At 44.6% G+C, this 13778-nt stretch overlaps 1 protein-coding gene across 7 annotated transcripts in view; it reads right to left on the bottom strand.

The window, feature by feature from the left end:
* Positions 1-13778, bottom strand: part of asap1b (ArfGAP with SH3 domain, ankyrin repeat and PH domain 1b) — a 54795-nt gene that overhangs the window by 26021 nt on the left and 14996 nt on the right. For all 7 annotated transcript variants that reach the window (XM_028961303.1, XM_028961253.1, XM_028961286.1 and 4 more), the window contains 2 exons: positions 2520-2592; positions 1332-1477 (listed from right to left, as the gene is read on the bottom strand). In XM_028961303.1, the coding sequence (XP_028817136.1) occupies positions 1332-1477; positions 2520-2592 (219 nt within the window). The remainder of the gene's footprint in view (positions 1-1331; positions 1478-2519; positions 2593-13778) is intronic.

The following is a 13778-nucleotide window of genomic DNA, read 5'->3' as shown; positions in this document are numbered from 1 at the left end:
CCAGACACTCAACATCCTTAAATATCCCCATGTAGGCAGAAAAAAATGCCGGCCTCAGGGATCAGTAAACCACAGCGCATTCAAGTCAGCCTCCCAAGATCCTCATCACCACAACGAGCACGAGCCTAATCACACATTCTGTTGACACAGGCGTCATGGGATATGAATCAGGAAAACGCTACAGGGTGTGTATTCACATAGTCACAACCTTGGGGAAATGCACATAAGCATATCCAAGCACATCCACACGTGGCAGACCTTAACCCCTCAAGATGGTTGAGCACATAATTAGTTCACACATACATCCACCGTGTATGTGCTGTACACGTGAAATTCGGTTTTGACCTCACTAAAATCTATTAAAACACGAACCAAAAAAACAATAACAGTCAGCACATTAAAACATAAATGCAAACATGATAGATAAATAAATACATAAAGGCACACACACCTCAACAAACCTAAAAACACTGCTGTTTATTGCTGGCAGCGCTGGCGTTAAGGTTAAGTGCTTCTATCGGATGAGGATCCAGCAACACACCAATAACATTAATCCAGTTAGGACTTAAGAGGCCTGAAAACAGGAGGGAAAAGATGGAGGAGTGAGAAAGACAAAGATGTGGGCAGACAGAGAGACATACAGAGAGACATAGAGAGAGAGAGAGAGAAAGTGGGAGTATAAGTGCTATAGAGCAGAGGAGGAAAAGCAGGAGGGAGTGGGCGCACGAAGAGAACTGAAAGAGAAAACAGCGAGTCAAAAAAAGCACGGCGGTGAGAAAAGTCTGTGAAAGTGAAAGGGAACGACAGCGATGAAGAGGGGCAGACTGAGGGGGATTGAGAGGGATTACAGAGCACAGGCTAAAGAAAAGGGGAGGGCTGAGGATAGAATAAAATGGCAAAACGGAACATGTGCAAAATCCCTCCTCTTTCCTCGCCACTCTGCTGGGAACGGCTGTGGCTTTAGGTGCTGACTGGGTAGCAATGCCAGGGCTCTAGATTTCATATTTGTGACACACATAGGGCATGTTTTTTTTTTCATTTACAGAAGTAACCAGTACTGCTTACTAGGTATTTCTGAAAGTGTTTTAATAAACAAGGTTGACAGGAGGAGCCCATAGCGATGACTGACAGCTCTCAAGCACCCTGGTTCCTCCTGGAACAGGTCACACGTGCAATGTGGCACAAGGTCACCTCTCCCCCGTTGCTTACGTTCAGAATACCTTCAGGTGGACATCACAAAATTCATCTCTGATCATCTCGGAACAATGACTGCTACGCCAAAATTACACTAAGCACACAGAGCATCTCGTCACAACAGCACTGGGCCTTACTAGGTTCTTGAGCAGTGCAGACAGCTCTTTTGTCAAGGTGGAGAACTTGACGAAGGCCGTGCCCAGGTCAGGGTTGTCGCGGCTGATGAAATTGCTGCCGAATTTGTCAAGCGCCTGGGCGTAGTTTTCCTCATTCTGCACATGATCTGTAGACAAAGACCACACTTGTGTTGAATGATTCAAAATGACCAATTATGAACAATTTACAATTGAGTAATAAGAACATTGCTGACTCATGAGAATGCTGACTCAATCGTATTCATTTAGGAGCTATAAATTCTAATCTAACTTCACATACATGTTCGGAAATTAACTCAATGAAGCAGCTTTACAAATATAGAACAGAGTTAACAGCAGAACAGCATGTTTTCCCTGATGATCAATGGTGATGAATTGCATTCATTTACAAACACAATATGCAGCATTGATGAGCATCCCCACTGTGCGAGGCGTGATTAAAACACGACCCCAAAATCGAAATGGCTTTATACAGTGTTGACTCACATTTGCTTGCACCATCAACCTTAATTTCAATTAAAGCCAAACTGATTACCACATCAACAGTGAGTCTGATTGTAATTGCATATGAATTTCCCATCATCGTACTCAACCTCATCCAGCGCATGATGCTCCTATTGTTTCTGAGTCTGTTTTAACGTGATCAACGCATTTTCCCCTCCACTGCGGCAATGCAGCACTGCTCACTGGATCACAAACAGGAGCTGAGAGAGCCCTGAGTGTGTGTGCATCTGTGTGTGGGAGGTAGAGGAGGTTTGGTGTGGAGCCAGTTTGTTTAGGGAAAATAAAACATTCTTATGCCCCCTGTAATCCGCTTCCATTCGTTTTTAATGAGTTTGGCTCTCCATTGCACAAAACACAAGTGTGTGCTTTTTCATAATTAAGGTGCTAGAACTGATTGCATAACAAGTGTGTGTTGGCGTATGTGGGTGGGTGGGTGAGAGAGTTGCACTAGCTCACAGTGAAGTTAAGCTGGGAGAGAACGTGACCGATAGCTGACCTATTTTCATACAGGGAGCTTGATCTGTACAGAACTGATCGACGGTAACATCTGTGCAGGGAATTGTGGGATTTCGTAGAACCCACATTTGAATTTCGGTCAGGTTCCTTAAACGGAAAGCCATGTGTCGTCCAGCCAGAGAACAGACATAAAGCCAGATCTTGACCTACCTTGACCAGAGTTGTAAATGGCTTTGACTGACTTCTTCACCTTCTGCAGTGAAGTCCTGTCCTGGTCCAGAGCCTGTAGATGAGAAAGGAGGACAAATCAGCATTGGTAAGAAGAGATAAAAAAAGTACATTTAAGTCAAAGTGGGGGAAAATCACAAATAAGGTCAAAACGTCATTAAGTTTCCATTAAAATGTTGTGAAGCCTGGTTCAAAAGCTTCAGAACGTGACAGAAGAATGCACTTAAAAATTACATCACAATAATGCCCAGCTTTTTCCATCATCATGTATCCCTTCATCCTTCCACCAATCCAACCCTCATCTAAACCCAGTGAGGGGCCTATCCCAGCGATTACAAAGATCCCCCTGCTTCCCCGAAGAGGACACATGAACACACCAGGGCCTCTCCACAGATACCATACATGTCACCTTATCTACCACACTGTATGAAACACTGCTCCACTAAAATATGCATCAATTTCGACCATGGACCATAAAAACCCAAGACATTAAAGGACCCCATGACATAAACATTACCTTTGTGAGATAATTTGTGAGATAGTTCCCCCGGCCTGTCTATGGTCCTGCAATAGCTAGAAATGGCGATATGTATAATGAGTGCTTTGACCATTCTGCTTCGCCGTTCAGATCTGAAATTTGTCCCCATATGTCATCATAAGGGGAAAGGTTACCTCCCCTTTCTCATGTTTTGCTCGCCCAGAGATTTTGCCACCCCTACCCCAAAAAAGTAGCTCCACCGACTCTCATGGCTCACAAACATGCGAAGCATTGCAGTTGCTCTGTGACTGGATGTAAAAATGAGCCTGTTTCGTCAGGCGAGACTCTGAAGAACCAGTGGGTTCATTCATTTTTTTCTGAAAAAACTCTGACACAACTTCCTGTCTGTACCAAACATTGTGGTTGGTGAACGGTGTTGATGACGTCATTTCCATGAACGCCCCTCAACTTCTATGGGCCTCTCTCACCCTCGTCCCGCCTCTCTACTGCTCATTAGCATTTAAAGCTACAGACACCGAAACGGAGCGTCCTGCGGAAAAAACTCATTGTGGGACTGGATCAATGTGGCTGTAATTCTGCACCAAGGATGAATTTTGCAGTCGTAGGGGAGCACTAAGACCGATATAAAAGCAAAAAAATATGTCATGGGACATGTAAATAAAAACGTTTTTACTAAAATATTGATTTATTGTCCCACATATGGTCAACGGCCACGGGGAGAACCAGTGGATCTGGGCAGTCACCACACAGGCCTGGAATCCTCCAGTAAATGTGGGTCAAAGGCAACGTTAACAGCCGAAACAACTCAAACATGCGCAGCAGGGTGCCGTGGCTGTGCCACTGTATGTAAACAGCAACAGCAGAGGTGCCCACATCTGTGAGGAGAGAGAGGGCCTGAGGGACGAGGGCGAGCAGCAGAGCCATACGCAACCCACACGCCCAGCCCATCCCAACCAATTGCAAGGAGGACGAGACCCTCAAGGACCGCAGCTGCGTCTCTGAATCACCATCCAGCTCTCGTTTTCAGCCTCCCCACACACACACACACACACAAAGACACACACACACACACACACCACACCGCCTCAGCTTTTGGGAGACAAGAGAAGCGAGTTCAAGTGCTTCATAATGGCAATCGGCATGAAGACTAAAGCGGCCTTTGCTGCATGCACTTCTCCAAGGACGACCACGTCACATCACCGGGCCAGTGAAGAATGGCCGAGATATGCTTTCGCAGCATAATGGCATCCAATTAGTCACGATAATTCATATTGCTAAATAAAATGTTAGAAAAAAACACCATTTGCAGATGTTTATGTATTCGCCGGAGACAGATCACTAGACGAACGCGGTAAGTAGATACACAAATTGCATTTTAAAATATACCGAGGACGAACTAAATAAATAAATATTCCACCAGTGTCTTGAGAGGCAGAGAGGGACCATCAACCTTATTTACCAAGCACGTTTCTCTGATTATAATCTCGCTTTAAAGTGCAGCAGAATTAAAGCCAGATGTTTGTTTATTGAGCGAACGGCAGGAGCGCCAGGGCCTTTTCTGGAGCCCGATCCAATCCATTTGGCTGAAAGAACTCTTACGTCACCATCACAACACAAGACCCAGCTGCGAGGGCCATCTGTAGAGCATGATGGGTAAATATGGAGAGCAGGTGAGGGCGTGCTTTATGCAGACAAAAGGGCAATTACCACACACATTATGAGCTTCAAGACCTCCAGAGTGAGGACATCTTGACCCATTTTGCACTGAGAACACACGGACAGCAACACAAAACACCTGTGATGGGACTGGTGGTGTCACGCCCACGATGATGGAGAAGCAGCAGAGCTCCACAAACTGTCCCAAATAACAGCGAATGTATCATGAACACACCGATGGAGGCAAAAACACAGAGATGTTCAAACTATAATAATAGTCCTGCACTCAATCTTCACAGGCATAACTGTGACTGGTCCACCACCATCAAATGGTTTATCAAATAACTCAGCAACCCTCCTCTGGTTGTAAAAACCTGAAAAACTGCCAAGGGTGATCATGGGGACGACAACCTCCAACATGAATAAATGATATACGGCTCCATCATTCCAGAAGTGTGAGGGCCTCAAACAGTGGGCCAATTAAAATTCACAACGTAATTAAGCAGGCTAACATTTCCCCTGGAACTTTTTTTTTTTTTTTTTGCCAATTACAGCAACGGCAGCCCGGACCCCAAGGGCTTCATCTACCCAGACCTGCACCTCTTTGATCTCCTGTTCTCACCGCATTCTGGAAAATGTGGGCACAGTACTAAAGCTACTAGATAAGCCGAGTGTTCTTCATGTGCATCCCATATGGGAAGGCGTGAGCGAGAAGCCATGATTGTAGGTGAAGCTGTCAGGGGCAGGCAATGGATCGATACAGGATTAGACTGCGGTATAGAGATATCATTGATATCATGGGGGACATTCTGTGTTTTTCTAGTCAATTGCGATACCTTTTAGTTTACTAAGCATTATTATTTGTGTAGATGTTTGTATCTATGCAATGCAAACAACACTGTGCAAGATATTTAATATAATAAAGATATCCTGTAACCCCGATCAAGCTTTACAAATTCACAACAGGCACTTGTCAAGATTGAAGAATAGCAGGAAAACATTCTAACACAGTTCCTGCAATTACATCCATGAACAGGAACCCAATAAATGTGCCAGATATGAAACATTCAATATTCTCGCTGCAGAACTGTTAAATCTTTCAGGGTCCCTAAAGAACCAAAATGTGGCTTTCCATCTCAGCACGCGTTGTTTATGATGTTGCCGCCTCAGAGCGCTCTGAAATTCTCTGCGTTTATCTTTTAAGCCACTCCTCTGTTTACTTCCATACTCACAAAACCACCAAAATGTCTCAGATGCAGCGATCACGCAAATTATATTCTATGCGATCACAGAAGAGGGAAAATCATTGGTTGGTTCGGCGCTTTTAGCCGAAAACATCATTTAAAATCCACTCGGACCACAAGAGCTACATTTCACTAAGAGCACCCTTAGGGCCCCGTCTGAATTGCTTACACGCCACCTTAAACACGAGGGCACTCCAGGACGGCAGTATTTCTCCCAGGACCCAGCACATCTATGAATTCTTTTCAAAAGATCTCTCATTTCCCCTCTCTGTTCGAAGTGCAACATCAGTAAAGGTCAAGGACAGACATCGTCTGCAATAAAAAGCATAAAAACGATTTGTGAAAGATGCACGTTCATTTTACACTTTTTTTTTTTTCATTTTCTTTGTACACGTGGGGATTCTCTATTTTTGTCAGTAGACATAACTGCCACCACCCCACCAGAGATGCGAATGCTAACTGTGTACGGTGATTAAAAAGATGCGTGTTTGATATGAGTGCTCGTCTTTCTGAAGCAGCTAGTGATGGCTGCTTTTCCAGGCAACCATCCCTCCCTCCCATATCACCACCGGATTTATTGCAAACGGTGTTCATCTTCACTTCCGATTTCTCAACCCCAACTGAATTCTGCTTGACTGACGAAATGGCAAGAATGTGTCAGACTGTGGGCACGTTAATCAATTGACCCCCATCGGCATGCGGTGATGGGTTGAAGTTGACAATACACTGCCGTGCTTTCCTGTCTGTCTGCAGCCTTATCCTCCTGGACAGGCCGGGCATTTTCCCTCTCACAGGAAACAGGAAGCAAAAGACATGTCACTGAGGCACAACGGGGCACATTCTTTCTAGAAGTCCGACCAAAAAAAAAGGTCTTCACTTCCTTTATTTAGGCCCCTTTATCAGACCCCTTAACCAATGAATACATGGAATCTATGTTCTGTGTTTTTTCTCTAGAAAGCTCAAGAGGGATGACAGATGTTTTCCTAACAGAGCCTGAATATTGCTGTTGATAAAGGATTTTTTTAAAAATGACTCCTTTAATGTTGGAGTGCCAACAAACACATTTAACAAATGTGCATAGATGATAAGACACTTAAAATGTCATTAAACCTGAGCATTTGAGCAAAATATATATAATACTCCACAGCCCATCAGATTGCTAGAGACACGGCAGAGGTTGCCATGGTGACACAGTTTTTCTGGCTGGATGCGTTGTCATTCATAGGAGCAGCGGTGTCCAAATGCAGGATCTCATGGGCAGCTCCTGTTATCCCCTCTCCCTTTTGCCTTGTAATTTCTGCTGGGTGTTGCCTGTCTCAGTTCCCCTCTGTGCAGAAGGTCAGTGAAGACCACTGGACGTTTTCAATGATACTACCAGTACTGAAAAAGTGTTGTTCTAAATTAATACACCCACCCACATCACACACAGCTAAACCCAGACCCTATCACTGCTGGAATCAACATGAAACAGCGCTGCCCACCCACACACACATGCTCAAAAGCACTGAAGAAACAATGTCTGCATTGGTTTGCTTCCTCTCTGATCTACTGATCTAACATAAAACAATGCCCACTCACCATGATTGGACTGCTTATGGCTGCACATTACTTTCTTCCAGATTCTGTTAAATCAACAAGACCAAGAAAAAGCACAACCCGCAGTTCGTTCACTGATAGCTATATACTGTTTGCATGGAGGTCTGGATGAGTGTGAGATGAAGCCACAAAGAATCAGTTTAATGGTTTCCCTCTAACTTGACACAAGCAAGAAGGAAGCTAGGACCTGTATGTTTGAACCAGCTGCACCTAGGAACACACAATCTGGGAATCTTTTTTCATATATACAGTGCATCCGGAAAGTATTCACAGCGCATCACCTTTTCCCACGTGTTAGAACGTTATGTTACAGTCTTATTCCAAAATGGACTAAATGCATTTTTTTTTTTCATTTTTTTGCTAATTTATTTTTAAAAAAAACTTTGTCAAAAGTCAGCCTCAGGACTTTTGGAACATGATTCCATAAGCTTGGCACACCTATGCTTGGCCAGTTTGGCCAATTCCTCTTGGCAGCACCTCTCAAATTCCATCAGGTTGGATGGGAAGCCTCAGTCCACAGCCATTTTAAGTTCTCTCCAGAGATGTTCAATCAGATTCAAGTCTGGAATCTGGCTGTGCCACTCAAGGACAAGTTCTCCTGAAGCCACTCCTTTGATATCTTGGCTGTGTCCTTAGCATCGTTGTCCTGCTAAAAGATTAACTGCAGCCCCAGTCAAGAGAGTTCAAGAGAGGTCTGGAGCAGGTTTACATCCAGGATGTCTTCTTTCCCTCAATCCAGACTAGTCTCCCAGTTCCTGCAGCTGAAAAACAACAGCATGATGCTGCCACCACCATGCTCCACTGTAGGGATGGTTGCCATGGTGATACTGGTGATGAGCAATGCCTGGTCTCCTCCAAACGTGATGCCTGTCATTCATACCAAAGAGTTCAATCTTTTTCTCATCACACCAGAGAATTCTCTACCATACAGGCCTGATTGGTGGACTGCTTCAGAGCTGGTTGTCGTTCTAGAAGGTTCTCCTCTGTCCACATAGGACCTCTGGAGCTCGGAGAGAGAGAGTCAATCTTGGTCACCTCCTTGTCTTAGGCCCTTCTTCCCCGATTGCTTATATTATGTGGCCGGCCAGCTCTAGGAAGGTTTCCCTGGTGGTTTTGAACTTCTTCTACTTATGGATGATGGAGGCCACTATGCCCATCAACATTTTTCATGTTGTTATTATGGGGTGTTGTGTGTAGAATTCTGAAGAAGAAAAAAATGTAATCTACTTTGGAATAAGGCTTTAACATAACATAATGTGGAAAAATGTATGCACTGTGAATACTGCACTGTATGAAAGTGGTTTCCAAAATCCACTGTTAGGTAGCAAGGCCCAGAAAAGGTACTTCTGCTAGATCAAAACTGCTCAAAAACTCCTCACAGTCACTGAGCTAATGAAGCAGACTTCTGCAGTCTTCAAAGGTCCCACCAGGACGTCCAGCAGATTGCCTGAGCCAACAGGTTCTTCCACCCTGACTGTCTCAGCAGAGCCTCCTACCGATCCTTCCACAGTCTCCATGAGCCAGCTCCAAGCCTGGCACTCTTCTGATATTCCCTTCATCATAAAATGAACCTTCTGTATCACCTAAACTCTGAGGGCTCTTTTCCGACCACAAAAACTGCAAGAAAGTGCTGACATAGACAGACATAGAGCACCAAGTGCAAAATCAGGCAAAAAAAAGGCTGAGAAATATGAATGGACAACAGCCTAGGGATGTTCTCTGGATCCATGGCCTAGATATGACTTACTTTATATATTTCTTTCGAATTTTAAAAGGAACATGGGAAAATTTCAACTTCCATCATGGGACATTTCAATTGGTTAGGTATTCATAAGCAATTTGTTCAGTAAATGCACATAAACATTTTTTACAGCGGGATTTCACATTTTGGGGCCTACTGCTCATACGCACACTGTTATATGGTGGGTTCTTAATGTTTTTCCAGGGAATATTTTTTTAAAGCCCCCCCTGCTGCGACAGACATACACATGTGTGTTCGCTTCCAAGCACCACTGGAATTTATTTTGAACAAGGTAACTCTGCAACTTCTCACCCCCACGCAACTTGGGTGTCACTGCTTTAATATTTGCTTCAATGCAAGGTCAGTACAGGTGTGGACCTGCCTCATTTACACAGATGAGGTTTGTTAGAATTAATGTATCTGTACAACAAGACATAACCGTGTATGATCCTGAGATGGCAAGTCTTTCCTCAGGGCAGGAAAGGAAGGCCACATGTTTTCATTAGCAGGAACGTGAATGACACCATCACTGTCTGTGTCCCAGGGCGGTAAAGAAGCCAGACTTTCAGACAGCACATCCAGGCAACGTGAGGAAGGGATTCTCTGACGGACAGCGACATCAGGCATGACTGAGCGAGTTTTAGCCCCTCAGATCTCCTGTCTAGTTTCTGATGGGTGGCTGTACCTCGTTCTGACAGCGGCTCCATTCATCCTCGGAGGACCAGGATACTCATTCATATTTTCAGTTCTGTTCCAAAGCGCGTGCCTCAGAGAAGTTTCAGTGAAAAAAACAATGTGAGCCAACATGCAACTACGATCAACTGAGATGATAAAATCTGGTAGATGCGTTGAATGTGTCTGTGTATTTTATTATAAAAAAGAAAGGACGGCCAATCTCTCTCTGTAATAAATTAGTAGCATGCACATCCTTCCTTGCAACACACAGGAAGCAAGGGAAGTCTGAAAACAAATGTATCTTGATGTATTACGCAGGCACGCTCTTGCACACCAAGCTTTTCAGCCTAATGGCATCTGGCATTTAACTGAACTAAACGTCCGTCAAACATGGCATATCCAGAAATAATGGACTATATCTAGGTTTTTCGAGAAACAGGAACAACAGTATACAGACCTGTTTAGCATTTAAAGGGCAGCTGCTGCAGTCTGAACATTCACAGCATTCAAGTAAATGATACAGACAGCACCAGTAAATGGGAACTTGCCTACACTGTGTTACCAAACCTGTATAGCCCCAGTACCATTGAAATGCAACTTCTGTTTTTTCCCTTCAACAACAAAAACTGACTTTTTATTGTTTGACATTAGTATTAAAATGGCCAGGGTTGCCTTGTGGTATCTGGAACTGAGACATTAGCTGCAGGCCCTTTAAATCCTGCATTGATTGCAGCATTGGACATCCTGCTCAACAGATGATCGATTGAACCAAATCTGTGGAATCTGCAGACTAAGCCAGTGCCTTACACTATTTTTCATGTTCATCAAATAATTCTTGAGCAACCTCTGCAGTGATAAAAATGCACTGAACTGAAAAGTGAAAGTGAAGTGATTGTCATTGTGATACGCTACAGCACATCACACGGTGCACACAATGTGACCTCTGCTTTTTACCCTTCATCCTTAGTGAGCAGTGGGCAGCCATGAAAGGCACCCGGGGAGCAGTGTGTGGGGACGTGGGGCCGCTGCCTTAACCGCTAGGCCACCACTGCCCCTAAAAGCCATGAATGAGTGTACATGGTCTACAACAATGTTTAATGTGAATGCAATGCCCAGCCTGGGTTGTCTTCTTCCCATAGTGCACAGTACTCAATTCTGTCTCACACGAAACACATGAATTTAAAAAGAAAACGTGTCTCAGACCAAGTCATGCTCTTTGGTGGCCTAGCGGTTACGGAAGCGGCCCTGTAATCAGAAGGTTGCCGATTCGAATCCCGATCCGCCAAGGTGCCACTGAGGTGCCAATGAGCAAAGCACCGTCCCCACACTCTGCTCCCCGGGCGCTGCCCACTGCTCACTCAGCATGATGGGTTAAATGCAGAGGACAAATTTCTACTGTGTGCACCGTGTGCTGTGCTGCTGTGTGACAATCATTTCACTTCACTGCTCCGTGGTCCATTTGAAAATTTGGAATTTTCAGACATTTGTCCAACTGGCTCTTGGTTTTTGGCCAGACAGGCTAGCCTTTGCTCCCACACATCGGTGAGTACTGGGCACCCAGTTCACGGCTATCCTTCCTTGGACCACTTTTAACATGGCCACCTCAGCCTCAAACCACAAACCCACCAAGGTCATAAATCTCAGCCAGTGCACTGTGATGTCCAAGGAGGAAAAGAAGTGCCACTTTTGACCTTTCATTCCTGCCACCAGTCCAAATGCCAGCAAGACGCTTGGAATGTCCGCAAAGCCTAAATCTCATTCCAGCATTTTACAGCATTCCTTGATAGCATTTTCTCGGACAGGATTCCAATTTTGTGTTTTACGACATTCAGTATGCCTGCACAGGAATGTGGGCTGTGCTCCTTACAGAAGATGTAGTAGTAAAAGAATGAATGTAGTAAAAATAAAGCAACAGGAGGAGAGGACACTGTAACGTGACTTCAGGTCAGGCTTGTCACGATACTGAAATTTCCAACTCGATACCAATACTAATGATTGATGATAGTAGATGATAGAGGAAAAAACAAATGCAGGAATTCTCAACTGACTTCCATCCTGGAACCTCGGGTTGCGTTTAGAGGCCAAAATGAACTTCTGACATTACACAGGTTATAAGCAGTGCTTTACCATAACGTCATCGCTCATATGCTCCATTTCTTTTGTTTTGACCTGATCGGTTTGCACCAGACTTTCGTGAAAAGATGAGCTGAATTCACATTAGCGTTCGGTGGACTTGACTTGGGCTCTTCTGACCGGGCATTCAGGGAAGAGGCTAAATCCAGTAGCCTGCTGACACAGACAGAGCCCTGAGGCTAACATCATCATCATCCTCCCCCCACCACCCATAGAGCGGAGAGCTAACAGCAGCCGACACTGTTTACGCCCTGAGCCCGGACAACAAGACCCAGAGAGCAGCCACCACAATGCCCTGCCCCCTGCATGGAGAGAAGCTCTTGCACAATAAAAACAACAAATTCATTCACCCATTTCCTCTGTAACAAGACTTTCAAAAAGGCAACAATGGTCCCCTTTCTGGTATGACTTACTTGATTTTGACATTATGTGTTGTTATTAACCATTCAGATTCTTCTGTCCTTCAAAACCATTCACCCCCCCATTTCAAATATATATAGTCATGCACTAGTGGCAGTTCAGTTCAACTGCAAAGACAGAAATTTTGCCAGCGTAACATTCTGGAGATCCACACATGGGAATGTTAACTGAATATTAACCGTAAAAAAAGGTGATCTCTCACTTCCTTGGTGCTTATATATTTGTTTGTTTGTTTGTTTTTAACGCGAGTTTCACTTTTTGGGATAAAACCATCATCTTATCACTACGTTCAGTAGGGCGAGAGGTCCAAACAACAGGACAACACAATGTCTTAAGATGCAATGACCCTGTTTAAATCAGAAGAGATTACGGCTCCATCGCAGCATGGGATGAACTTCTTGTTTTGTTTGTTTGTTGTTGGTCTGTGCACCGCCTGGGCCGCGGGTCGGACAGCTCACAGCTGTCCCCTCTTCCTGCACAGCTGCCGGCGCTACATCACCATGCAGAGCTATTAGCAGATTTCGGAGGGGGGCGGATTAGCCCCAGCCAGCAGGATTAACTCCGGCAGCCAGACTCCCACTCCCTGATCACCGCAGTCAGTCCGACACCCTGTCCTCCCCGACTGGCATAATGGGGGGAGGGGTGACCATCAAACATCTGTTTATTCTCGCATTAATAGTGGGTTTATACTTCAATGCAAAAACGTTATAAATGTTCACTTTATTTATCCAAGCAAACACTATTCATTTATATTGGGGCTGTGTTGGCCTAGCAGGTAAAGAAGCGGACCTGGAATCTGAAGGTCGCCGGTTCAAATCCCGAATTGCCAAGGTGCCACTGAGGTGGGTTAAAAGCAGAAGGCACATTTTGTTGTGTGCACCAAGTGCCGTGCTCGTTGTGTATCACAATGGATCATGGGATTGCAGTTTAACAGGCATTGTGTCTTCTTCTGTGTCACTACAGGATGTCACTATAGCACCAGCACCTTTACAACTGCCCATTGCACCAATGGGCAATATAGCGGTCACACATTTCCTTAATGTTACTGTTCTATTCAAAAGTGAAGTCCTGTGAAGTCCCAGTGCGATGTATAACTCGACTAAAGTAAATCATTTACATTACATTTACATTTACAGCATTTATCAGACGCCCTTATCCAGAGCGACTTACAATCAGTAGTTGCAGGGACAGTCCCCCTGGAGCAACTTAGGGTTAAGTGTCTTGCTCAGGGACACAATGGTAGTAAGTGGGATTCGAACCCGGGTCTTCTGGTTCAT

This window comes from Denticeps clupeoides, chromosome 2 (genome assembly GCF_900700375.1).
Source record: "Denticeps clupeoides chromosome 2, fDenClu1.1, whole genome shotgun sequence".
NCBI classification, from domain to species: Eukaryota; Metazoa; Chordata; class Actinopteri; order Clupeiformes; family Denticipitidae; genus Denticeps; species Denticeps clupeoides.
This window is presented reverse-complemented; position numbering and strand designations above follow the sequence as displayed.